General features: G+C 43.4%; 1 protein-coding gene across 11 annotated transcripts in view; it reads left to right on the forward strand.

Moving 5' to 3' along the window:
• Positions 1-27,709, forward strand: part of NRK (Nik related kinase) — a 92,792-nt gene that overhangs the window by 44,427 nt on the left and 20,656 nt on the right. For 2 of the 11 annotated variants that reach the window (XM_086850169.1, XM_086850168.1), the window contains exons 9-21: positions 1,239-1,317; positions 2,006-2,181; positions 3,916-3,988; positions 4,379-4,574; positions 5,931-6,095; positions 6,830-6,991; positions 10,389-10,547; positions 16,842-16,973; positions 19,255-19,322; positions 20,383-20,498; positions 22,909-23,006; positions 23,385-23,515; positions 27,123-27,216. In XM_086850169.1, the coding sequence (XP_086706295.1) occupies positions 1,239-1,317; positions 2,006-2,181; positions 3,916-3,988; positions 4,379-4,574; positions 5,931-6,095; positions 6,830-6,991; positions 10,389-10,547; positions 16,842-16,973; positions 19,255-19,322; positions 20,383-20,498; positions 22,909-23,006; positions 23,385-23,515; positions 27,123-27,216 (1,649 nt within the window). The remainder of the gene's footprint in view (positions 1-1,238; positions 1,318-2,005; positions 2,182-3,915; positions 3,989-4,378; positions 4,575-5,930; positions 6,096-6,829; positions 6,992-10,388; positions 10,548-16,841; positions 16,974-19,254; positions 19,323-20,382; positions 20,499-22,908; positions 23,007-23,384; positions 23,516-27,122; positions 27,217-27,709) is intronic. The other 9 variants (XM_086850171.1, XM_086850176.1, XM_086850177.1 and 6 more) reach the window with 7 other exon arrangements.

The raw sequence follows: 27,709 nt of genomic DNA on the forward strand, positions 1-27,709 counted from the left end.
GCTTAGTCCCGAGACATGAGTCCATGGGGAGTTTTCTTTGGGAGAGACTTTTTCATGCCAGCTCCTCATGTATTTGATGTTTTCTGTAGTTTTGACAGGGAAGTGCTGTGGATTATATTCTGTTGCCTTGTGTTTTGTTTACTGCAGTACAACAGTGTCTGGGACCCAGATCTAGAAACCAGACCTCTGCCCCTCATTTCCACTGTATCATGTACTATTGAGCATACCAAGGAAAAAGTCAAAGCCAGAACCAAATGTGAGAAACCTAGGCAGACAGAAATTAATAGAAGGTAGGGAAAGCTTTACCAGAGCACAGTTTTCTCACTTCTACTGGTTCTGTAATGCTTTAAGTCCATTTCTATTAAGAGCATCACTGCTCTTAATAATATCACCTAAATATTATAAGAAATCAGCCTCCATGTAGTTCCCATCAGTTGTCATTCAGTAGCTCTGTTTGGTGAAGGAAGACCTTTTACCCTCGACATTTCTCCCTGCCAGATAGAACAGATTCAAAATTCAAACATACATACAAAGTGTCTGGGATAGATGAGATGTGATGGTATTTGCTTTCTGCTGAGTTCCTCATAGCTTCAACTTTCCACAGCACTAGCCCTAAAGAGAAGTGCAGTGGGCTGGAGTGAAGGTAGCTTCTGAATACAGAAGTGGAATCTGTGGCAGATTTCCTGATAATGGTGCTCCCATTCCCAGAGCACAGGATGGATGAAATGTGTGCTCAGTCATTCTGCTCTGTTCCACAGTGCTGGTTATGAGCTCTGTGCTTTGTATCAGCTTTTCTTCATCCTGGGTTTTCTCATATACCATGAACAATGTGAGAAACAGTTTGGTTAAAATGGAGCTTATCATTTATCTGAAACCAGAAGCCAGACATAATAACTAGACAAATATTTCAATCTCAGCTTTAACTTCTGTTTATGTGCAAACACACTTTTGTGTATGGGAAAGGTGAGCTTTTTTATGTCCTTCCAAAGCTATGTATATAGAAAATATGAAGAAACTTGTACCTGTTCTTGCCTTGCAGCCTTTCTTTTTAATCTCTTTTAGCTGGAAATCTCTATGTGCTCAGAGACTTAATTTCTTGGCTGTAGTGTGAATTTAGTTGGCTCCTGGCTGGGTTCTGGGGCAGATCCTGTAATGTTGGAAGTGGAGGAGTTTGGAAGTGGGAAGTGAGGTCACAGGGGGTACATGTATCCTTCCATAATTTGTGGTTTCCTTTGCAGCCCTGTGTGACATGCATCCCATGAGAGCACTCTTCCTCATCCCAAGGAACCCACCTCCAAAGTTGAAATCCAGAAAATGGTAAAGAGATGTGTAAAAAAACCTGAATTTTTTCTGCAGTGGGCTTAGGAGGGCTTTTAGCTCTCTTGTCCAGAGACAATGGTTTTGTTAAATCATCTAGTTATCTAGGAGATGATTCCTAAACTGTCTCTAAGAGCTGGATTGAGTCAGAGGGCAGATATAGTTTACATTTGGGAAGTAACATCTTTCTTCTGAACTCTGCCTAAACTGTGGCAGTTGTTTCATTTTGGTGTCTGTGGCCAAAATTTCAGGATAAACAAGGAAACTTAGATGTGTTTCTTGGGGTCAGGGCTTTATCAGGAGATTGCTTGGACATTGTGGGGCTAATAGAAGTCACCTGCCCTACAGAGAATTACTTTTTGTTTTAAATGAAGTGTATAAAGAAAATCTTCACCTTATCAAAAGGTAAGGGACATTTTTGAAAAGCTTGTGTTGGCCAGATCGTGGTTTCATTGATCAGGATATAAATTCAAGGTAATAACTCCTCTGAGAGGGTGGTGAGGTAGAGTTCACCTTCAGCACTGTGCTGGTCACAGGATTCTCACTGGAGGCAGAGCTCCAATTGTCTCTCAGCTCCAGCACAGAAGGAAACCTTGCACAGTCAGTGCTTTCCACTGCTCAGGGGTAGTGCTTGGACCATAAGTTGAAAAGGATTATTGGTCTTTCTCCACTGTTGTGTCTTTTTTAGGTCAAAGAAGTTCCTAAATTTTGTTGAAAGCTGCCTTGTAAAGCATTATTTGCATCGCCCATCCACGGAGACCCTGCTGAAGCATTCCTTCATCCGAGACATGCAGAACGAGCGGCAAGTGCGCATCATGCTGAAGGATCACCTGGACAGGACAAGGAAGAAAAAAGGAGAAAAGGGTAACATGGCAAAAACAAAATGAAGGACACTTCAAGTTTTGGCAGCAGAGCACAAGGCAGATGCAGCTGAAATACTAGAACCAGGAAAATTGAGAAAGCATTGTCCAAGATAGTGGGGCCACTTTGAAGATTCCTTTGTCAAAGCCTGGGTCTGTGGTGGTGTTTTAGTTCTAAAGTCCTTGGAACCTTCAGAGTTATTGAGAGCAGCCCTGATGCTAGCAGGGAGCAAGGACTCCAAGTAAAGTCTGGGTCTCTGAGCAGTGCTCCACAAGTGTTTCCTGGTCTCTCAGTTCATACTTCTGTCCCAGATCTAATTGATTTACCTGTTGTATCTCCATGTAATTTTGTCTTGTGTGTTCTTTGGGGGCAGAAGGGTTCTTTAAGTGTTTTGCAATCGAGTGCACAAGAGACCTAGAGCAGACCTCCAAGCTCCAGTAAAATACAGATGTTAATAATGAATCACTTCCTTCACAGAGTGTATGAAGAAAAAGAGAGTTCAGATTTGTTCCAAATGCCAGCCTTACCCTTCAGAGCAAAAGCTGGAAGAGGCAGTGAAGGAATGGGGGTGATACTTGTGAAAAATGCCTGTGCAGTTTTTTGCTAAGGGGCAAAAAACTTTGTACTTTTTTGTACAAAGGGAACAAAGATATGTGGCCTCTTGACCAACAACCCTGCCCTCTCTCTCCTTCTCCCCTTCAGTATGTTTTATACTGCCAGAAGCACTGTGAGAGCAAGCTTAGAAAGCACTATGGAAGTTGGAAGGTGTCTTATAAATGCCCTGACTGGACAACAGGAGTATTAGCACCTAAAATGAAATTGCTGTTGCAAAGCAGATTTACTGACTCCAGTAGTAGTTGCAAATTCTGCCACCTCTTTCAGCTATGAATCTCAAAGCACACTGAAATAGAAATATAGTGAGTTAGAATTTCTCACAAATGCCCTTGAGAGGGGTGGAGGAATGAAAAGATAATAGTCACTTCTTCATAAATAGTTATATTTTGACCTGAAAATGCTATTTTTAATCAAAACTCCCCTGAAAAGGAGAATAGTGTGGAATTACCAGACTACACACTTCAAAATAGTTACTTCAAAAAAATGAGGTCCCAATTTAGCACGTAATACAGCCAACAATGCAGGGTAGGACCAGTTTGAAATTATCCTTTAAAAACTGCCTTCATGTCAGTCTTGAAGAGAACTTTAAAACTATGGGTTAGCTTTTGAAATTTTGTGCTAAAACTAGTATTAGTTTTTCTTTTCTTTTTTGCTTACTTAATAATTCCCTTTGATACAAAAGGAAACCTGGATTTACTGGTGGCCTCAGCATAGCCATGACACAGGTACAGGGAGCAGAGCAGGGCAGTGCAAGCTTTTATAGCCTATCTTCTTTTTGAAGAACCCCTCTGCTGGTGGTGCTGTGGGGGTTGGGTTTCTCTGTGGGTTTAGCCTAATTTGTTTCAGATTATGGAAGTAGGTTAGTTTTGCAAAACCAATACAGTCAGTCACGGGAAAAGGTGGGTGTGTGTAACGGGGCTGCCCTGAATCATTATCTGAACTAGATTTTGAATTATGTACATGGATATTTTACCTCCCTTCAGCCTCCCAGTACAACATGTGACTTTTAAATTCCAGTTCCTCTATAGCCTGTAGTTCAGGCTGAATGCTCAAAAATAAAGGTCAAGATCGTATCTTAAATAACAGCATCCTCCTCTGGTGTTTGTTTATTCTCCTTTTTAGAAGAAACAGACTATGATTACAGTGGAAGTGAGGAGGAAGATGATGAGCTGAATGAAGATGAAGGAGAACCAAGGTTAATTTTATTACTGAAATAGAAAATTTGACTGCCCAATCTGTTCTCACTGGAGGCAGCCTCTCCTCAGCCATAACAGCTTTCTTAACTTGCTCTAAATCCTTAATCTCCTGGTTGCCCTTTGGTAGCTTTAACTGTTTTGTTGCTGTCAAACACAACTGCTGAGTATAAAATGTCTGTAATAAGCTGCTGCTTTAGTTTCCTTGCAGTAGGGGGGAAGCTGTCAAATGAAGGACCCAATAATCAGCTTCAGGCTGGTTTGCAGCACACCAGGTGCTGCTGGAGACATATCGTGGTTTGCTAACACAGGGCAAGAAACATTCTCAAAGCACCTTGTATTCTCTCTTTAATGCTGTGTTTTCTCACGTAGAAACCTCCTCTTTGTTTCAGCTCCATCGTTAATCTCCCAGGGGAGTCAACTCTCCGCCGTGAATTTCTGAGGCTGCAGCAGGAGAACAAAACCCGTTCGGACCCTCATCGGCAGCAGCAGCAGCTGAAGGACCAGGAGAAGTACAAGAAACAGCTGCTGGCAGAGCGGCAGAAGCGCATCGAGCAGCAGAAGGAGCAGAGGAGGAGGCTGGAGGATGTAGGGGGCTGGCTTTGTTGTTACTCCATCACAAATTTTGTTATTTCATCACAAATGAAAAATGTCCCTGTAGGGAGTAGGCTTTGCAAGGCAAGAGGGCTCTGTTCAGTTATCAGCTCAGCCTGGATCTTAATCTTGCACCTTGGGGGAACTGTGTCACTTTTGAACACAATGGTTTTAGATGGGCTTTGTCCTTTTCCTGCTGATAACCTGCCCTGAACTGTGTGAGCAGAAGAGGAAGGGCATTTGTTCGAGTAGGTTTGGTGGTGGTAGCCTGGCAGATGTGGTGAGAGATCCCCATTTCTTCCTCATATGCATTTCCCAGTTTGCAGTCTGTTGGTCTGGTCCAGCATCTTGGCCCTGCTTTTGTTTAAGATATTAAAAGACAGCTGGTTGCCTTTTCAGCTGCCTGACACACTGTTGTCTTAGAGGCAGAGCTAAATCATAAAATCACAGAACCATTAAGGTTGGAAAAGACCTCTAGGATCCAGTCCAATCATTAACCCAACACTGATGTGTCCACCACTATATCTTGGTCCTAAGTGCCACATCCACGTAGGTTTTTTTAACACTTGCAGGAGTGGTGGTTCCATCACTTCCCTGGGCAGTCTGTTCCAATGCCTGACTAGCCTTTCAGTGAACAAATTGTTCCTAATATCCAGTCTAAACCTCCCATGGCACAACTTGTTTGTTACCTGGGAGAAGAGCCTGTCCTCCACCAGGCTACAACCTCCTGTCAGGGAGTTGTGCAGAGCAATAAGGTCCCCCCTGAGCCTCCTTTTCTCCAGGCTGAACACTCTCAGCTCCCTCAGCTGCTCCTCATCACACCTGTGCTCCACACTCCTCTACAGCTCTGTTGCTCTTCTCTGGACACACTCCAGGCCCTCAATGTCTTTGTTGCAGTGGCACAACACAAAAAACACCAACATGTCTCTTCTCTTGAATATCTGACAAAACTCAAGCCTTGTGTGAACACTTCAGAGCTGACATTTGTGAAGCACAGTGCTGCTCCAGCAAGATGGGAATGCTCTGGAAAAAGAAACTCTTCCTTCTTGAAATGTTGGGAAGACATTTGTCATTAGATTAATGGCCAGCTGTCAGGGCAATCTCACATGCCTCATAAATGACAGATTTGCCCTGGGCTGCCAAAAGAGCAGAGGTTTCACTTCAGGTTTGGCAGTCACGGTGGTGGCAGCTTGTCCTTGCCCACTTTTGCTCTGTGGTGTGTCAGGTGTCCCCTCTTTAGTGACTGCAGAGCAGGAAATGGGCCTTGTGATTTATGAACACTGGTATCAGTAATTGGTGGGTACTAAAGTAAAGTAAAATAAGCAATGTTATCCCCTGGCTTTCTTCCAGCACCAGAAGAGAGAGCAGGAGCTACGAAGGCAACAGGAGTGTGAGCAGAGGTGGCCAGAGGCAAAGGTCAGTCAGAGGAAAGAGGAAAGGGGTAAAGAAGACAAAAGGGCTGTGGAAGATGAATACTTCATAGTAGATGGACAGAGGAAATTAGAGAAGAAGCAGGTATGAAGAGGGTGTTTGCTGACAGCAGTTTGCAGCTCCCTGTTCGGTATCTGATGTCTTTCTCAGTTCCCTGAGGGTGTTCCTATCCTCTGAGTCATGGACCAAAGAGGGACTTCACTAATGCATTTACGGCCTCTTGTTCTCAGATTCAGCCTTCCTTTGAGTAAACTTAGATGTTACTGAGTTACCCTCCTTATCTACAGCAGGGACACTGCCTCTCCCACTTTTGTCCCTGCTGTTTCTCTGGGCTGAAATGGTCTGTTTAAAATTCCTTTACCCTGAAAGCTACCAGCATCAGCTAAACCTAATCTTAAATCTCCAGTCCCCATTTTGCATTCATGTTGTAACCAGGACAATTTCTTGTTCACAAAAACAATGGATCAGAGGTTAATTTTGATGCTGAACTGTCATTATCAAGTCTGTCACCTTGGCCACAATGTTTTTTTTAATGTTTCAGCTGCAAATTGATCTGTAATCAAACAGAAGCATGCAGTGTTTGGTTAAAGATCTCTGGTTTTAGTAAAAGTAAAAAGAACAAATACAATTTTCTGACCTGCTGTCTAAAAAGCCAAGCAGTGTTTGGTGCCACTTTACTCTTCCTGTTGCTCGAGGTTCTGACTCTTCTGTCAGCTCTGCTGGAATTGTGGTCACTTTGTTTGAAAAGCCACTATTTCCAGCAACTTGTTTGTCCTCCAAGGCATCATTGTCTCTGAGGTTCATCTCTCTGCTTTCAGAAGATGGAAGATGTGCAGCACAACAGGAAGATGCACCGAACTCTCCCCAAAGATCAGACACAGCTGCTGTCTCTCCAGCATGATCACAGGCAGAAGAAGAAGGAGCCTTCCAAGACTTCAAATGCAGGAGTGCATCCTCCATCAAGCAGCACAAGCAAAGAGGTATTGTCTTGGCCAGGGCAGCATTTTGGTGCTTTGTAGTTATGATGCTGTAGGAATGCTGAATCAGAAAGCTGACTGATCTTTAAACCTACATCTGGAGCTTGACCTGTCTTCCTACACTCTTGCACTACATTCTTCAGTTTCCATTAATATTCAGGGGATAAAGGAAAGGAAGAATTGTTCTGTCACTTCTGCTTGAGTTGAGAGAAGTGTTTGGTTGGTGAGGGGAGAAACAAGGTTCTTCTGGTCAAATAGGTGTCATTCCCTTGTCTTTCAAAGAGGCATGAAATAAGGTGATACCACCTGAGGTTTAATAGAGGTCTTTGCCTGATGTTAGGGTTCACAGAATTGACCCAGGCACAGAATGGCATCCTAACTCCTGAGCACAGATCTCTGTGCCCCAGCAGGCAGGCTGTGATGCCTTTTATTGTCTTGTATGTCCCAGGATAAGGTTTGATGGATCAGGGATAGCCACATATCATCAGCCTCTACTGTAATCCGTTTTCCTCCTTTGCTAACTCTATTACAATATTAGAAATACTCTAACAGTATTTCTACCCACCAACTCATTCTGGTCACTGTCACCATATCCTGAAAAGCTCTATGGGTCCATTTCCATATCTTACCTCCTCATTCCTAGCATGCTTTTTTATATAATCCCAACTGGTTAACCCAGTTCTACAGCTGGTGTGTGATTTGTTGTGTCACTAAAGTCTGGGTCAAAAATCTCAGCAGCTCACAGGTGCCTCCTCAGTAGAAGAGTGTATATAATGTTCTCTGCACTCATGCCAAAGTGTCTTCCCAAAATGCCCAAACAGAGGCATGAGGGGAACTCATGCACATGTAAATAGGAGAAATCAGTGCAGCTTCTTAACACCTTACTGCTACCTCCAAGCACGTGCCATCTTTGTCATTTTCTTGTGTGTGTGTGCTGCAACTATTCCCTGAGCTGAAATGTCCTGCATTGATAGTTAAATGTAACTGCTAGGATTGGTGAAATGATGAATTTCAGTAACGGAATAGAGTCTGCAAACAGCCAAGCAGCACCATGAAGTGAGGAAAACAAAAGATATTGAGCTCCTTGTTAGAGGAGCAGTTTGTGAAAACGAGAGTAATTCTGTTTGAAGTACAGCCTAACTGTCAAAACCACAAACGCCCTGGCTCTAAAGGCTTTATTGTACTGACTGATTAAACAAATCATTACTAAAATTTGAAATCGGTATTTGTTTGATGATGGAGGGCTGGGGCTTATTCCAGCTGAGGAGCAAATTGAGTGTGGACAGAGAAGTAAGCTGCTTTTTCTAAATACACAACATCAAAGTCAGTAGAAAAGCTTTGCCTTTGTTAGGCATTTAATGGGTGAAAATGCAACTCAGATGATTAATTTATCTTCTACTTTATTGTAGTTAGAAGACAAAAAAACCAATAAAATACTGTCTTAGATACTCATCTCTGGTTTTGGCATGTGTTTTGTAAATGACTCCTTGTAAATGAAAGCAAAATGAAATATGTTACAGAATTTAGTGTGCAGACACTGTTAACTTTTAATTTAGTGGTGAAATATAGTATAATTAGTTGTGTTTTAGGTTCACAGCATGAGGCTTTTGTCATTATGGCTACAGTAATATATTCTAGTTTTCAAGGTATTATATAATACTATTTACTTAATCTCAGAACTTCTTGGAAGTCAGAGGTCCTTCCACTAAATTGGTGGTACAGGGTTGCATTTTTTGGTTGAGACTTTTTTGTCAGCAGTCGTAACTGTTTGCAATGATTTAAAAACGCTTTAAAGCTGTAACTGTTTTTAACAGGGATAAGTCAGTGCTTTTGCTCCTGCTGATACTTATCTTTTCCAGTTCATTAGCCAGAGAGATATTAGTTCCTCTGTTGAGTGGGACCTGCATGGGGACAGTGGTAGACTACACAAGAGTGAGTTTGTTTGTACTTTGTAGGGGTCCCCTTTCTAGCACCAGTCATTGGTACACAGAAGCTCTTGAGAATTATTGTTTCGTTGAGACATTAAAAACAAACAAAGAATCCTAAAGCCCTCCAAACCTCAAGTTTAATGTTTGGGGGTGCAGAACCCACTTTGGGAAGTCCCTTGTCATTGCTATTGTGCTTATCCTGTGCCCAGCAGGTCACGACAATTTTCCCCTGCACACCTGTGAGCTCACTCAGATGTGAGCTCACTCTGATGTGAGCTCACTCTGTGCGGTATCTGGTCCCAGCAGCACCATGGTGAAGGAGCTGGGAGGCAGACTCCAAGCTCAGGCTGACACTGCACTAGCTCAGTGCCTGGATGGGGCTTGGTGTTAGTTCTGGAAGCCCAAAGTGTCACCTGCTTGAGTTTGTGTCTGGATCATAAAACCTTTCGTGCCAGCTCCCTGTGGGCACAGAGCTGGGAGGTGAATTACCATATCTGGCTTTTACATTTCCTTCCTTGCTTATGGTAAAATTTGCCTTTCATTATTATGAGTTGCAGGTAGTGAAAATGTGGTCTCGAGAACATGTTCACTGGGGCTGGAATTTCATAGTGTTTAGCTGTGGTTGCTTGTCTTAGTAAGGGGTTTGGTTTTTTTCACATTTCGGTCTTCTTTTTTCCCACAGTGGGGATCTGTGCGACTAAGTGGAATCATTTTCCATGTCCTCAGCAGTTTCTAGGCTGTGCTAAGAATATGCTTACCTTTCTGATACAGGCACAAACATCCAGATACAGTGAGAGATAGCATTAAGAATTCCCACCCCAACACAGATAAAAGAGTATTTTTATGGCATTAATCTCTAGTTTACTGCGTAGGGTTGTTTCCAGGCTGCTGAATCAGAGGATATGCTAAAGATTTACACTAGAGAATGAGAATTAGTCATGTTGAAAAGAATTGAAGAGAGTAGTAGGGTCAAAACCACAGGATAAAGACTTCCGTAATGAGCAATGCCCTCAGGAAATTTGTTCCTTCTAGATCATGTTCCTCAGTCTTTCTCACAGTACAAGTAACATACCAAAAGACAGAGTGTTAAAAGTGTTTTAAGGTAGAAAGCAACATGCAGTAATGTCAATGCTGTGGAAGGGGGTAATTAATGCACAGCAAAACAGGCTGCATGTGGTCCAAGATAAGTGAGACACATGATTCCTCCCAGCTAAAATCCCAGCCTGCAGCCAAAGGAGTGGCCTAGAATACAGCAAATGGAAACTCAGGCCCTTCTCCTTGCTGCAGCTTGCAAACTTGATGGAAAAGGAAGGGTTGCAAATGGAAAGGAAAGAGTGGTTTGTGCTGTGCCAAGGCTGTCCTCCTTGGTGGGAAGGTCTGTCAGAGGTTTGTGCTCTGTGCTGCTGTGGGACAGCATCCAGCCCACAAACCCAGGCTCTTTGTGCAATGTGCTGCTCTTTTGTCCTTCCCAGGCCGAGGACCAAAGAGGAGCAAAGAAGAGTGACAGCATCCATCCCTCCCTGCAGTGGCCAGTGGCGCTGGGACACGAGGCCTCCCCACAGCCCAGGATGGGATCCGGGAGCAGCTCCAGCCCCTGCACCCCCGCACCACAGAGAGCCCTGGTAGTGCAGGTACTGCTGCCCTGGCTGGGGACCAGGGGCCAGGGGTGCTTCTAGGCAGGACAACCCATCAGAAGCAGAATTTCCTTCTGGAGCAGGTCACTGAGGCCTGTGCAAACCGGCCCGAGATTTTGTGGTGCCACCTCTGCTGCTGGGTTCTATGTAGAATTATACTTAAGCACTGCAGATCAGGATTAGATAAGAGTTATTTTTTATGCTTGATACCTGATTGTTGATTCCATGAAATTCCTCTTGGATGTTTCACAGAAAGTCTGAGTGACAGTGCTGTTGCAGTCCCTGGATGATGTATTATTTATATGGTGCCATAAATGTATATGGCACTTTACATCCAAACCCAATTTTTTTATGAGTGAAACCATGTAAACAATCAAGGTTTTTATTGATCTTATGAAATAATCTGTAAGTATGTGGAGATACAATAAGGAGCAATGCAGAATGAGATTTTGCCTGTGGGTAGAGCCCTGAAAGTCTGAGTCTTTTAAAACTTCAGTATTAGATACAGAAGTGGGATCTAAACAGTACCTGTGGAGTGAAAGCATTCTGGTGAAGTTCTGCATTGGAATCCTTCTCTTAAAACATTTTAGCTCCTGATATTTTTACCAGTTCTGGAAGAGGTGATGCATGGTTCTCACAATGTGCCCAAAAATTGGGCTTCCTTTCAGCATCCTCACAGTGTATATGAAGTAGCTTGGACTGCAGGGTTTTTTCTCCACTCTCTTGTGAAAAGGCTGTAAGCATATGTGAGCAAAAGAAAAACAAAACAGCAAGTAAAAATGGAATAAACTACTATAAGTGTGAGCACAAGTCATTTAGCCTGAATATCTCCTCTTATTCTGAAGGTGTGCAGTGGCCAGAATAATCTTACTGCTGGTACAATTTACATAGGTTTACATTTTACATAGTTTACTGCTGTACATTTTACATAGTATTTCATTTTGCATTCATTCATCCCCTCAGAGAGGACATACAGTCATAGCACTAGTTTTAATCTTGGCAGCTCTCAGTTTCCACTGGACCTCTGGATGCATGGATAGATGGATAGTTTTTGTAGGCATCTCTCAAATTGATTCTGTGGGATTTAGCTACTGCTACCCACAGGAGACTGGCATTCAGATCAGGCTTAGGCATTGTTTGTGTGCCACTGTGGCATCTTGTGACCTCATTCTGCTCTGGGTCAGGGAGTCAAAGGGGGAAGGTCAGACTGCAGAGAAGGATGGGTTATTGGGTGCAGCTCAGCTGCTTTCATGCTGCCTCACTAAAGCAACAGTGTAGGTCTTTGTACTTTGAGCACACCTGCAATTATGGGTTATTTCTATGAGATCAGGTTGTATTATCCTAAATGTTTCTTATACTCATTGTTGATTTTGCTTGGCATGAGCTTCATGTGAACATCCTCCATGAAAGGTCAGAGAGTCATAGCATGGTTTGGGTCAGAAGGGACCTCTAAGCGTCACTTAGTCCAACCTCTCCACCATGAGCAGGGATATTTTCAAATAGATCAGGTTGCTCAGAGCCCCGTCCAGCCTGGTCTTGAATGTTTCCAGAGATGGGACATCTGCAGCCTCTCTGGGCAACCTTCACCAGTGTTGCACCACCCTCATCATAAGAATTTCCTTCCTTACTTTCCTAAAATGCAGGGTTCTGACTTTACCTTTTGCCTGAGCCATATCCTTCAGAACTATGAACTCTACCAGTGTGTGATCACTGCAGCCCCAGCTGCCTTCAGCCTTGAGTTCACTGATTAGCTCCCCTGTGTTGGTGACCCTCAGGACCAGTATTGCATCCCCGCTGTCAGGGCTGCCTACCACCTGGCAGAAAGTCATCCTCTGTGCATTCCAGGACTCTGCTGGACTGCCTACAGCTCACTGTGCTGCTTGCCCAGCAGATACAGGAATAGTTGGAATTCCCCAGCAGGATGTGGGGATGCAGCTCTCCCCTATCCTGCTTAGGTTTATGCCCTGGAGTGAGTCTGAGAGCCTGGGAGGTGGATAATAGCTGGCTCTTAGTGTCTCTGAGTCAAAGCCTCCCTGTGCTTTTCCTCTTCAGGTTGCTTTGCTGTTTGGTGATGATGGAAAAATCACCAGAGACAGATGTGAGCAGAAAGGCCTCATTTCACCTGATAGCTTTTACCTGGAAAAATATTTATGTGTGTGTTCTCACTTTTTTTTTTTCCAGGGTCTGTTTGTTGTTTCAAGTCACGAGTATTGTAAGTGTCCTGAGTTGATGGCCTGGCTTGCAGCACCAAATCACTGGAGAGCTATGCAAGGTCTACAAGAAGGACATTTGTATCTTAGCCTTGGGCAGAGGCTGGCAGCTTCCCTGAGGCAAATATTTCAGCCCTGTAACAGCAGTGGGAGCATCCACAGTTTATTGCATTTGGGATTCTGCAGGAGTACAGTGGCTGTACAGAGGATAGTCTCGCCCTTGCTTAGGTGTCACTCCTGGGATGAGAGGCTGCTTCACCTGGGACAAGTGATCATTCCTCTGCACCCTGTCAGTGCTTTCCTGTTTGCAGCACCTCTCCAAGCTGTGGACAGGGGTGGTGGGGAATGAAGCAATATTTACCAACTTCTTTCACATTTCTTGATGGAAGCTACACTACAAAAAATATATGCTGTTTAGAATGATGGTGTTACTTAAGGATAATAGCAGCAAGTGATGCACAGCAGTTGCAGTGTGATTTCACTCCCTGCTGGGAGGTGCCCTGGTACCCTCTCACAAAGCAGAGCTCCAGCTGACAGTGCATGTGGACAGGGAGAAGCCAATCTGTGCTGCTGCCTGCTGTGTTCACATGGAGACCACATGAACTTCAATGGGTAATTTATAAATTCCCTGAAGGGTTATTTTTCCCTTTGCTAGTTGGGAGCAGCTGCTGATGCTAATGGCAGCATGTTTGGACATGCTGCCTGCATTAACTGATGAGGTGTTTAAGCAATAGAAGTGATGGGTCAGGTAGTCACCTGGAGATTAAAAGACACAACAACACACTTGTGAAGTTCAGTATGTGGGTGCCTAGTTGATTTAAAATAAAAGTGAACTGTGGAGTTAAAATGCAAGCTGAATTAATCACAGAAACTGCACTGAAGAACTTTCAGCCAGACTTGTCAGAGACAGATCATTTGCCAGCACTGCTCTGCTCAGACAAAAATTGCTTCTTATTTTCAACAGTATTTTGTGAGATCTTGTGGCACATCCTGGATGCCCAAATCTCTCTCAGATTTATTTCACTGAGAAATTTAACACAGCTCCTGAGGTGAAAGGAGCATGATTTCTCAGTGCCTTACATCCTATTTGTCTGCTGAGGGAGATGTGAGATACTACCTGTTCGAGTGTACCAATTCCACCTGCTTTGTACCATGTTTGTGTTTGCTGCAGTACAGTGGCAGATCTGGCTCTCTGCTTGTGGTGGTGTGGGATGAGCTGTTTTGGACTGCTTGCAGAATTTCACAGAGGCTTCTTGAACAAAGTCACTGAATCTGATCTTCTGCCCAGCATCTCCTGCTGCCTGACTAGTGGAAAAATTTAGCTCACACCTGAAATGAGCTTCATTTTTAATTAACTCTTGTAGTTTTCCTATAGGATTTGCTAGGTAGATCTTCTCTATTGTGTGGGGTGATGTGACTGAATCAGAACAAGAAGACTAACAATATTACAAGAGCTAGCTGTGTGTAAAGCTAGGAACTGCCCTAGTATCCCAGAGTACATCTGCTCAGAAGTTTAAGAAATTCCTTTTCCTTATGCTGTTTCCTAACAACACTTGCACTTAATCTATCTCCTCTATGTAGATTCAGTTCAAATTAGTAGCTTGGGCATCCTCCAAAAAAGCAATGCAGCCTGTCTTTTTAAAACTTCTTGCATCTAAATGGTTTTAAACTAACTCTAGTAATGAGTCTTTTGAGCTATATCACCTTACCATTATCATTTTGTGGATTAAAGGGTTCTTTTCCTTAGTTACATGTCCCTTTATGGTTTGAAGACACACAGTAACATTTTCTCTACCAATGCTTTCTGTGCATGATGAGAACTGCTATTCTTTAGATATTACTTACAATAAAAACAATTTAAAGTTCAAATCTCAGTAGTTTAGAATTATTGTTGGGGGGGGCGTGTTAAATTTTTTTCCCCTATACAAACCTAAGGAGAATATCAAGCACTAATTTTGGGGATTATCTGAGATGGTTTTGACTTGCTTGTGGAGGCAGGTGTCTGTTCCTGGTTTTACATAGAACTGGTATACTGGGCAGAGTTTGGATTAACTCAGTCACTTATATCATGACTCAGCAAAGCTTATCCATGCTTTTGAACACAAATAGTTTTCTGGTAATCAGCAGGACTCAAAGGCTGGAATTTAAAAAGAAATATATGTGTCTTGTTGAAAAAGGGGCAAGAAAATAAAATCCTACTATATTCTGATAATAATACACCTGCTAGAAAACCTGTTTCTGGACCCACAGTGGATCACTTCAGGTGAACACTTTGCTGCTCAAATAATTCTGGTTAACTAAAAACTATTATTAGAGACAATCATGTTGGACAAAAAGGTATTTTGGAAAGACATAGATTATGAGATGTTACAACTGCTGAAAATGCTGTTTTCTGTAAAGAGAATCAACAGAACACACTGTTCCAAAAAGGCAGGAAAACCACCTGAATAACTAAATGAACTTCTCAGGACTGTCTTTGGCAGTTGACTTTGTCATACTGGTCTGGGAGGTTACAATGAGACATCTTTGACATATTTATCTAGTTTTAGAATTTCTGCCTGTCAATATTTAATTCATGTTGAATGTTGTTCCCATGAAATTTAGTCTTGTACAGTTATAGAGAGTTTGTAATCCTGTTATCTTCTTGAAATCTGTGTGAATTTGTAGCGACTGTGGTTTACTTTTTAGGATGGAGAAACTGAAGAATTTTATAGATTTATCTGATAAATCAATAAAATATTATTTGGGGAAAGTGTATGCAAGTACCTCTGGTCTAAGTTGCAGTAACTCAGTTGAGACACAGGAGTTTGAACTGTGACTCAGACAAAAATTGCAAGCTTCATTCTTGGGCCTCCAAGTGTTGGAGATGCTGATGTTGCCATGTGTTTGAGGAAGAGGCACCTCCCAGAGAGCCCTGGCCTAGCACTGCATGGGAGATCAGATGAGGTGGAGCACAGAGTGGCACAGCTTCAGGCATTTCTCTAATACTTCTTCTATTTCTGTAATATCAAACTAGTTCTAGCATAGCAATCCCTGCAGACAGGCCCAGCTCAGGCAGTCTCTGTGTGTTCTGTCTTGGTGTTGTGTCCAAGAGGATGTCTCATTTTAGGGAGGCAGTACTCTCAGCTGACGCATTTAACTCTGAGTTTCTTCCTCTTTGGAAGACACTGGTGTAGCAGATCATCAGTGTGGAGACTTCTTTTACAGAAAGAATCAGAGGACCAAATGTTGAATATTTTAGCTTGAGTTTTGCACTGCTTACTTCTTGTTCCCTTAGAGTGACGACTTTATAAGGAAGTAACTTGATTCCTTTCCCTTTCCGGTGCTGTGATTGGGGTTTTTGCTATCCTGGTGCTCTAATTTGACACCTTTAGAGATGATTTAAACACAGGTGCCTGCAGTGGCACCACCTGGCCTTGACCACCCATGAGGGTGTCATCTGACCATGATTTCATTCTTTCTTACTGCATTCTCAACTTTGATCTTTATTTTTTTCAAGTAATTGAAAAATTTGTTTCAGAGGAGGACCAGGGTCCCCACATAATCACTGGAGCATTTAAAAATGTTTGCAGCTGGCAGTTTGCCTCCACTGACTGTGGGTTGGTGGTGGCCATGCAAAAAATAGCTTGGATGTCAACATCTAAGTTAGGGGAGGTGGGTTCCCACAGTGATTAGACTATGGAAATTCTGCAGTGGAAGCATTGTCTAGGTTTCAATGAAATGTAGTGACTCCACAGCATTTTTTGCATCATCCAAGTAGGTAGCTCCCAGCACATTGCCAGTGACCTATTTGCTTCTCCATAGATTTAAGAAAGGTGTCTGTACATACACAGAAAGAATAGATTTGTTTACTATTTCTTTTTATTATCCCTTCACCTTGGGATATTTGTGCCTAACATGCTGGAAATTAATAACTCACTACACAGTGAATAAGGTGAATAGGGCTCTATCCAAACACAATAGTCCTGACAGGCTTAGTAAATATTTTATCTCCCAAGCAGAACCATTGATCTCTGTTGAGACTGTGACCTGTTAGGCAGGCAGGGAAGTGCAATTCAACACGTGTTTTTTTTGTTTCAAGTGCGACAGTTTCCGGGCTAGTAAGGATGTGTACCACAGCAGCTCTCTGTCAGACATGGTGACAGCACCGCTCAGCCCCGGCCAGGACGACGTGTTCTGGAGCGTGAGCCACAGCAAAGAGCAGCCCCCAAAGGTGGGTAAAACCCAGGGTGTTTGGCACTCTTGGGGATTGATTGCACTGTGCTGTGTAGTATCCACCCTCTGCACTTCATGAAACTGAAAATCTCATTGCTTTTATATGAACTGGGTCACACTAATCTAGAAAAAGGGATGCAAATTTGCAGGCAGGTTGGTGTTGTGGCTTTGTGTCTATGTCGTGGTTTGACACTGGCCATAAGCCAGGCACCCATGAAAGCCAATCTCTCACCTTCTTTTGCTCTTAGCTGGGCAGAGGAGAGGGGGAAGAAAATTAATGAACGATCACGAGTTGAGATGAGGACTGGGAGAAAAACATTCTAAGGGCAAAACAGGTTCAAATTTAAAGGTATAAAGTAAATTTATTATTACGAGTCAAAGGAGGATAATGAGAAGTAAAATAAGCCTTTAAAACATCTTTTTCCCCCTCAGCTTCTCCCTCCTCCCCACTGACAGTGTAGGGAGACATGGTGTGGGGGTTTTGGTCAGATTGTCACCTGAGGTCTTTTTCTGTTTGTTCAAGGAGAGGAGTTTTTCCTCTGCTGTGCTGTGGGGTCCCTCCCACAGGAGACAGCTCTCCGTGAACTTTCCCAGTGTGTCTCCAATCTCATGGGCAGCAGTCCTGCCAAAACTGCTGCAACATGAGTCCCTCCCACGGGCAAAGTCTTCCCATAACTGTTGTGTTGTGGGTCCCTCATCCACAGGGTGCAGACCTCTAAGGACAGGCTGCTCTCTCTGGAACCGGGGCCCTCTCTCTCTATTTGTGTCTCTCACTGGATCACAGCTTTCTCCAGCACCCACCCGCTCTGGCGTGAGCACTTCTCCCACAGGCTACGAGTGAATCTCTGCATCCCCCTGGGCTCCAGGTGTTACAGGGGACACTTTGTTTCACCATGCTCCTCACCACGGCCTGCACAGAGCCGAGCACGGAGCACCTACACTTGGAGCACCTCCTCCCTCGTCCGTTTTGTTTTCCATTGACCTTGGTGACACCATGTTGTTTTCCCTCTCAAGTCTTCTCTTCCTCCTCTTCTCTGTCTCGAAGAAAAGCTGCTGCCCGTAGGTGCTGCAGCCACCAAGTTCCAGCAATTCAAAGATTCCTAGAGGATCTTGCAGCGCTGTGAGATTGATCTGGGTTGGGTTCAGTGTCGGGAGTCACTCGCCACGTTTTCGCTGCCGGCCAGGCGGCCCCGCTGCCATTGTGTGGGCGGTGGCGGCCGCGGCGCTGGCGCCATTGAACGCCTCTCCTCACGCAGGGCACCGGGAAGGAGAAGCCGCCCCCGGCCTTGTGGCCGCGGCGGGGCCGGCTGGGGTCGGCCAGGCAGGCAAGGCTCGCTGCAGGCCGCACCGAGATGGCGGCGGCTGCGGTGGCACATTGCCGCGGGCTGGGCCGGGATGACCCCGGCGGCGGCACCTCGCCACCCCTGGAAAAAACTGCCCGTGTGCTGGTTTGATTTTCTTCTTAAATGTCATCACAAAGGTGTTACCAACATCTCTAACGGGGCCAGCAGCATGTCCATCTTCAGAGCCATCAGAGTGGCTCTGTCGGACATGGAGGAAACTTCCAGCAGCTTCTCACAGAAGTCACTTCTGTGACCCATCCCCTGCTACCAAAAACCAGGCCATGCCAAACCAATAGTGTATAATGTCCACCCACTTATGATATCTGCAGGATCTATGATTGCAGACACACCTCATTTGTTAGACCAGGTATCTGTAGCAGCCCATTTGATGAAAAAGTCTGGCTTGTTGTGGGAAAGCTTGTTAGTTTGTGTAATTGAGGTGATGGTGTATTTCCCTTCCTAACAGAATTTCTAAAAACAAGTCCAAGAGTATGTGAGAAGGAATTCATATGCCCGTGTGTGTACTTATTTTTTTACTTTGCAGCTGGGGGTGTGTGTGTCTCATTCCCCTGCCTGTGGTAACAATATAAGGTAATCCACCAGATAGGGAAAGCTGCATTCAGTGACTGCAGATGCCTTTCACTGTCTGCTTTAATTATTGACCAAGAATGATACTGACTCTGAGGAAAGGGGCAAACCTCTTTCTGTCTGAACCCTGACAGACTGCAAAGGTTTGGAGCAAACTGGGAGCACCTGCTGCTGCCTTGGAGCTTCCAATGCTGGTATCATGGAATACCTCCCCACAGGTCCCACTGAACTATTGTTCATTTCTGTTGGTTAGTCTTATTTTTTCATTCATATAGGATAAGCATTAGGTTTATTGACTGAATCTAAAATATCAATAGCAACCTTAAAATGTTTGATCACGTCCTTAAGGTTCCAGAAAGGACAACCTCGAAATTCTACAGCAGGGATCAGCCTGGCCCTCAGAGATGCCTTTCAAGGTAAGCTCTAAAGTGTTTTATGCTTATATTAAAACTAAACTTACACTGTATACTTTATATGTGTACACTGTGTTTTATGCTTAAACTTATTTTTTAATGTTGCTTTATTGTCAGTAGGAAAACTGAAGTATCTGATAGATGCCCTACCTCAGTGCCAGTGGCATTGGTTTCAAAGGAGAGTCAGGTGTGCAGATGCTTTGGTGAGGGGCGTCTGGCCTCAGCTCTTTGTACAGGCACTTCTAATTACAGCTTGTGCTGCTTGTTTTGCCTGATAGCAGCTTGAACAGGCAGTTTGTATTGTAACAATTTTGGCAGTCTGCCCTGAAGGGTGGTGTCATATCCCAGGAGAAAAGACCAAGGATATCTAGAGTCCAGCAGTAAAGGGCAGCCCCCACTGGATCAGGGAACAGAATGGGTTGGAGAGACTGGAAAGTGAGGTTGATTTAGCTGAAATAGCAAAATGATGTGCAGCATTTCTGATGACTCACAATCAGAAACATCATCTGAAATAACTTTCAAGTGAAATCAAGCCCTAAGTGCTCTCCACTTGGGAATTACAGGAGGCGAAGCAAAAAAAAAAAACATGTAATTGTCACTGTTACAAATGAGTGACTTCTGGACTGGGTTTCTGGTTGAGCCACTGGCTCGGCAACTTATTTTACTGTCCAATGCATTCATTTCTCTATTGATAAGTGACTGCTGATGTAACTTATAGGAAGGGAGTGGAGCAGTTCTCTTGAGTTGCAAAGCCATGAGATTTTGGAATCAGGACTGACACAGGTCTGAAGAGTCCAAGGGAGATGTAATATAGAAGGATATTTTGTAATGGCTTGAGAATCTCTAAGTTCCCAGGATGACTGCCCAGAGGAAACTGTCCCCTCCATCATCTCTCACTCCTGGGTGGCCCTGCTTGGAGCAGCAGTGAAGATAAACTTTTCATTATCCAGAATATGATCTCTTACTCTAACAGCAGGGAGCTCAATCTGCTGGCCCAGGAGCTCTGTTCCAGTCTCTCTTCCTGCACACGAGAGTCTCATCTGCTTTTTGTCTTTCTGTTTAGTAATACTCATCAGTCATCCCCTGGGGGACATGCTCTGAAGCTGAACAGTAGCAGCAGCACTCCTGGCACCAAGCAGTGGGAGATGGGATCTCATCAGAGCAGCTGGTCAACCTCAGGTGATTCCTAAGTCAAAGATCCATCAGTCAAAATGTACTAAACTCCTGTCGCATGAAATGATCTTCTGCAGGGTGTCAAGTTCTGCATTGCAAATGGAATATGTCCTTTTAATGACATCCTCTAGTGAAAGGCTTTTGAAAGCCCTCTGGATTTTATGGTTCCATGTTCCTAAAATATAAGCACTTCCTCATTTGAGTCAGAAAAGTGACTATGAATATATTTTCATATGGAAATTTTGAATTGCCTCAATTAAGAATTGAAAAAAAAATAATTTCAGTTTTGAAAAAAATAATTGCAGTTAGTGACACAGTTGAAACTCAGCAGAGCCAACATTCCAGTCACACTGATGTAATTCAGTACTGATGTTCACCCACTGGCAAATTCTGCTCTTTGCACTGCCCACTGATGATACAATTGAGCAGTTGATGTACACTAATATTTCTGCACTCTAATAATGTACTGGCAAAAAGAAGCATAAGTCTCTCTCTATGGAACATTATGAAATATTTCTCCAGTATTCTTTTATGTGCAGAAAGATAGTGGATTTAAAAAAAAAAAATAAAAAAGGGCAAAAGAAATTAAAGTTGAGAGAAAACCATCTGATTTAGGCAAAGTACAGCTTAGTAAGCTCCTTTGCTGTCACTGGTAATGGTGTAGGAGTGCAGCAGCTTGCTCATTGTAGTGAAGTTTTTTGCAATACAGATTCTGGTTCCTGTGATTCTGGCAGATGGGGACATGGAGAAGTGGACAGCTTTTTTCATCTCTTGCTACTATTGTGGGTGTTTTCTGCAGGGCAGTTCTTGAGTAGCCCCTTGCAAGGCTCTGGTGTGTCACAAGGCCTTGCATCCAGGTCGGCCACTAAAGACTGGGAGCATGGGGAATCACACATCCCAAGTGGAAGCAGGGTGGATGCAAAAGAAAAGAAACCACCCCAGTGAGCTTATGAGGTCATTTATTTTTATATTGAGGTTTACATTGTTAATTTAAAAGCCCTTGATAAATGAGGAACAAATTGCTTATTTATTGCACTTACGCAATCAAGCCAGTTTTGCTTTTACTAGCTACCCAAATTAAGAAGCTTTTCTTTAAGGGAAATCCAAAGCACACTTTAAATTGCTTGGGTTTTGTTTCTTTTTGCTCTTATGTCATTTTGTGTTTGAATAACAATGTTGAAAAACATGCAACAGCCCAGCTCAATTTCACAAAGTCCACGTGATGTGTAGCTCCTGCGCTATTTTGGCATGGGGAAACAAAAATCTCACCAGCAATGGAAAGAATAGAAAACCTCCCTTGTGGTTTAAACTGTCTCCTTGAGTTCTTAAGTGTCATTAAATTACAGCTAGTTCTGGCTTATGGCATTTCAGATAGAGTTTGTTGCTTTCCCAAACCCACAGGGATAATGAATTGGAGGAAAAGGCTATAAATACTTTAAAGCTAATAGTTCTGCTGACTTGCTTAGGTGCTTATTGACCAGTAAGGAATTCTGAGTGTTGAAAGCTTTGCAAAATGGATGGAGATATGAAACCATTGTGACAAAACTAAATTACCAAATGCGAATCCTAATTTGTGTGAGCTTGAATTCTCCCCCCTTGACTTGCAAAGGGTCTTGTTGGTAAGAGTGGGGTAGTCATGGGAGAAACTGGTGAAAATGGCAAATGTTGAGCTGGCCAGTGTGTCCAAGGGCAGGGTGATGGTACAGTGGCTTTCCTTCCTTTCCCTTGTGTCAGGTTTTGGGTGCAGAGCATCCCTTCGGGGCCTCTTTTGCTTTTTCCAGTGCTTGCAGGCAGTGGGGGGCCCACGTTTCACAGGCGGATTTGCAGTTTAGCGCAGCTGTTTGCCCTCAGCCCAGTTGGGTCTAGATAATTGGACTCTTTGGGCTGTATTTGTGTAACAGTTTAATGAAGGCCAAATCTTGGCAGCGCCTCTATTTCCTCCCAGAGGTGTGTAGGGAGGCTGGTGCTCCTGCACTTTCTTGCTGACCCACTTGTCTGCAGTCACAGGAAATAGCTGTGTGGCCTTTTGCTGCTGGAAGATGACCAGCAGTTGCTGGTGTGACAAGCTGTCTCAAGAAGAGGATCAGAGGAGGGCATTAGGATGCCCTCACCTTTTCCCTTGCTCCCTTTCCATGGAACTGTGGCTGATGGGCAGTGGGAGTATGTTGCCAAGGGTTTGGTTGGTTTGTCTTACTCTTGCATCATTAAAGTGCACCAGTTTTAATTTCTGTACATAATATTGCAGCATCCAGAACCACTGGGGAACAAGCAATGAGATTTTCCTTTGCAACAAAGAGAAAAGAGAAGTTTGTCAGCAGAGACTGGTATCTGCTTTGGGTTGTAGCTATGTGCGCTTGTCTTGCTCTCTCACCTGCTGCATGTACACTTAGAAACTTCTGCATTTTTTTACTCCCAGGGAATCCAGGACTTGCCAAGGCAGAGAATGTTTTGTCCCAGAACCACATGCAGTTGCATCAGAAGCCTGAAAAAGTTTCTCATCCAGGCCAGATTGCAGTAGGTTCTTTTAAATCCACTGATATTTTTGATTTGTCCATCATTCTTACCAAGGGGTCTGTCTGTGCAAACAGTTCTGTTTTGGTGTGTGAGTTTGCTGTCACTCATGACTTGACCTGAGGGGTGTGTGAGGCTGGCTAAAGCTCACTGCTCTCAGTCCAGGTCTTGTGTCCAGCTCAGGTCCTCAGCAGTGTCCAGTTTTGGCTCAAGTCACTTTCCTGTGTGAGATACCCACCTGTGATGGACCAACAGAAGCATCAGCTTCCTAGTAAAGCTTTTTTTTGGTGTGGCAGTGACTGTAACTGTATATGCCGTGACAGTAAAATTTGGCACATGCTGCTGAACAATGGGTTCTTGAACTGAGTTTTCTTTGCTCAGAGTCCAGGCTCCTTTGCCAAGGTGAAGGACAGTGCCAACTCCTTGTTAAAAGCAGCAGACTATTCCTCCTCCAGTGACGAAGTCAGCAGCAGCAGCAGCAGCAGTGATGAAGAGGACACAAACCACACAAGGTTGGCTTGATTATTAATATTATTAATAATAATAATAATATTCTTGTTGCACACATATCTAGAAAAAGCTGGCATTTGTAAATACTCCCCCTCTGAAGTTACTATCACTCATTTGTGTCAGCTATAATTAAGCAATTTAATTGCATTTTAATGAACTCCTGGGGGTAAATGTTTGCTCCATCAGATGTGCACAGCGTAATAATACACTTTGATGACTTGCTGCCCTGGGACAATGTGGAAATGTCTTGTTTTAACTGGATATACTGGGAAGTGCTTTTATAGGGATTGCTTCACATTGATCTACATTTACATGGAATTTTTGAAAGAAAAAAGGAGAGGGAGACAAAACTGTAAAAACTATATGCCTTTGTAACAAGTACAGATTACAGTGGAGAAAACAAGGCAAACATGACCCTTGAATTCATGTAGTCTGGTCACTCTGAGAGAAATAATTGCCACTGAAAAGTTGATTCCTTTACCGGGGCAGTTAACAAAAAGGAGGGATAGTTTTGTAAAATGTGTTGTATTTTTAATACTGACATTCTGCACAACTGTTGTGGTTTCCAGCTGATGCTGTGGCTCGTCTCACAGCTGATCCCACCTGAACTGTGTCTCTCTAGCTTTCCAGTTTATCTTGCTGGTTTTGTGACTGACATCTTGTGGTTTACCTGTCATGTAAAATATGTATTCTGCTGAGAAATAGTGGAGCAAGAATAGCTTACTACTCCAAGAGCAGGGAGACAGGGGGTCACTTGGACACCCCTGCTGTTAGGAACAGCAAACAGAAACATTTTTTAATATTGGTGAATGAAACTTCTGATTTTCTTGCAAAGAGACTTCAGTTTAATTCCAGTTCTAGGATTTACTTTGAAATGTATCTGAGGGCCACAGAGCTCTCTGGGATGGGGCTCTTGCTCTTCTGACAGAATTATGCATGCAGTTTTGTCAGGTGTCAGGCAGAGATGCCCAGATGTGGAGCATTGTTGGCAGGTTATTGTGTTGGGCTGGTTGTTTCCCCTGTGCTGCTCTGAAGAGGTAGAATTTTTGCGCCTGCATATGCTCCTGATTTGCATTTCTGAAGTTCATTTTCAAAGCTGAGATGAGGAGAAAGAATGTTAAAAATCTTGTAGCTTATTCAGTGCCCCTGAAAGAGCTTTTACTGTAATGCCTTTGTTTTTCTACTGATCCTCTTCCAAACCACCTTATTCTGATCTGTAAAAAGTTTTATTCACTCTGGGTCATAGAATTCATCCTAGACCTCAGAAAGACGCTACATAAAAATATGGATTTGCCCTGTAGCAATGACTTTGCTGTGTAAGTGTCAGATTGCTGTGATCCTTGCATGCTGTAATGATTTGAAGGAGCGGTATCACTGCCTTTGGAGCTCTGCATTTGTTATTTGCATCTCCTCTGTGTCTGAGATCCGCCCATCCTCTGAAGAGGTGCAATTAGCAGGATGGTCCCTGTCACGTTTACCTTCCTGTGCACACAGCCACTGCAAGAGCCCCTGTAAAATCAAAGGTATAATCTTGCTATTAACAAAGCCCCTTCATGTTGGCTGAACATCATTTATATTAAAAGATACTTCAGGAAGTATATCCCGATTGCTGCCAAGTAAATAGCAAAAGGGATAGTGATATGACTGAAAGGAGCAGCCACTGAAACTGCATGTCCTAGATGAAGTGAAGAGTTTGGGGTATTTTGCTCTCTAAAGCATGTGACTGTAGGATCTGAAGCCCCTTGCACTCTGGAGTGTTTCTGTGGGGGCTCTGGCTGAAGCACCTTGGGCCAAGTTTTAGTGGGCTACTGAAACCAGCCTGTGTTTTCCTGTTCTTACCTGGGCTGTGGAACGGCACCTGATGTCCACACTCCAGCTTTCCCAGTAGGGAACAAATGCAAGAGAAGGAGCTTCCTCTGTTCTTAGATGAATCCTGTTAACCACCCTGAGAAGGCTCATTTCTGAGGATCCTGGACTAAGGGCTGCTGTGTTTCACCAGTAAAGCAACTTCTGGTCTTGTTTTTCTTTACAGTGAGATGAGCCAGAATTCTTCTTCACACTCTCCAGTTCTTTGTTTTAAGGAAAGTGTCAGTGTATATGATCCACTGTCTTACCTCCTTGTTTAGCACATCTATTCCATTGATGTTAATTTCTCCTAGTTTATGGAGAGTGCTTCCTTCTCCAGTGCCTGCAGTATGCCCCTAAAACACTGAGTATCCTGGGACTCATTTGTATAGTTCAGTTTCCTCTTTGCTCTTTAGTTGCTGTTTCCTACCAGCATTTGGACGAGGTGTATGCAGGTGTGTGCTAGGAATTACTTTCTCCCTCTCCTAAGCTGGAGGTTGATAATATTTAAGATCAGCTGCTGTTTGCTTCCCTGATAAGAACAGGTCCTGGCACTCACCATTAATCCTAATCCAAATCTTGTCATTCCTTTCAAGTTTAGTATGCAGATATTTACCCACTCACATAGAATGGGCAGACAATACAAAACCAAAAAATAAACAAAAAGTCCCACAAAAACTTCTACTTGTACACACCCATCTTAAATCAGTAGGTCTGTCACCAAAACTTCTTTGTTATTGCATGGGGCATAATTTAAAAGAAAAAAAAAAAAGTACAGTCTGCTACCTTTTGTGTAGGGCCCTTCACACTGGCTGAATCCAGTCAGTTTTATAACTACTGGAAAGGAGGCAAAAACGTAATAGGCTTAAGTGGATTGGAGTAAAAAAGATGAGTATAAATAAATAAATGGGATAAATAAATTATTTGAGGTGGAAGTGTGCATAAATGGGGCCAAGACATGTTTGATGCAGTTCCACTTGCGTGAAAAAGTTTAAAATGCAAAGATACCTCAGGCAGTGCAGGAAGCAGTGATGTACTGGGAATTCACAACAGACACTTGACTTGTTCTCACTCCTGCTTTTGGGATCAGCTTTTGATCACTGTTGAGGATGGAATGCTGGGCTAGGGGGGCTCTTGGCCCCAGCCAGTCCAGCAGCTCTCGCTTTTCTGTGTGTGTTTCTGTGCTTTTCTGTTCTGTTTTCTGTGTTTCTCTATGTACTGAGCAATGTTTTCTGTGTTTCCTTTTAAGGTGAGGATGTCCATGTCTCAGGGACTGATTCACAGAATGAAATTCCAGTGTAGCCTGTCCCAGTAGGCAGTGGCAGGTCCCTGATGGCAGCACATGGCAGAGCAGCTGCTGCTCTCCCTGGAGAGCAGGGTGGCTCATAATTACACCTCACAGGGGAATGTGTGACGGGAGACAGAAGTTTTGAAGCAGGCACTTCTCAAATGACAGCTTGAGGGACTTGCCTGAGCTATGCAGTGTCTGAAAGATGATGGGTGAATGCAGGGAGATGAAGGGATGTTCTCTGTCAAGGTGGGAAGAGCTTCCTGCTGTGTGTGAGTGATCCTCAGGCACAAGTCCATTCAGGCAGATCCACAGACTAATCAGCTTGCTTTTGTACAAGAACCTTTGAGTGTAACTATTGAATGTTAATTATGTTCACTTTTGAACATGGTTATGTGTAGTTTTTTCCTTTTTCTTTCTGCTTTTATTTTTTTTCCCTGAAGTAGTTCTGTTCATTAATTGGAGTTTGTTACCAGGCAACTGCTAAGCGGCAGAATTGCAGATTTCTCAAGGACAAGGGTACCAGATGGAATTGAACTGAAACCCCAAAGCACCGTGGCAGAACAGAAGGTAATTTGGCCATTTGTAAGGGGGTGGGTACAGTGAGGGGGAGTCAGGTCATTAATGTGCATGATAAATGCAATATCCATTACTTCTTGGGAGCATTCTCACTCTGAAGTCCTGCTCTGTCATTGCAAATTACAGTTATAAGCCTTGAAAACAAATGTGCAGTTTTAGGTTTTGTGCTTCCTGTAGAAATGCTTACATTTAGGTACAAAATTGTAGTTCTTTATTTGTCCTGCTTATTGACCCATAGTAGTTTCTGATGTCAAGGTATTTTGTGAAGGCACTGGGAAAAAGGCACTGTTGATTATTGTTGGTGTGCATTGTTGCTATTTTTAAGAATCTCGATTCTTTTTATTCCAGTTTCAAGTGAACTACCTCCTACTGCTTAAAATATTACCAGAACAGGGGAAAACCACTTCATGTCTCCCTACTGGCTTAGCAAAAATTCTTGTCTTCTCATATGTCATGTTGTGGTTCCTTACAGCTGTAGTTTCTA

This window comes from Cyanistes caeruleus, chromosome 14 (genome assembly GCF_971803275.1).
Source record: "Cyanistes caeruleus chromosome 14, bCyaCae1.hap1.1, whole genome shotgun sequence".
NCBI lineage: Eukaryota > Metazoa > Chordata > Aves > Passeriformes > Paridae > Cyanistes > Cyanistes caeruleus.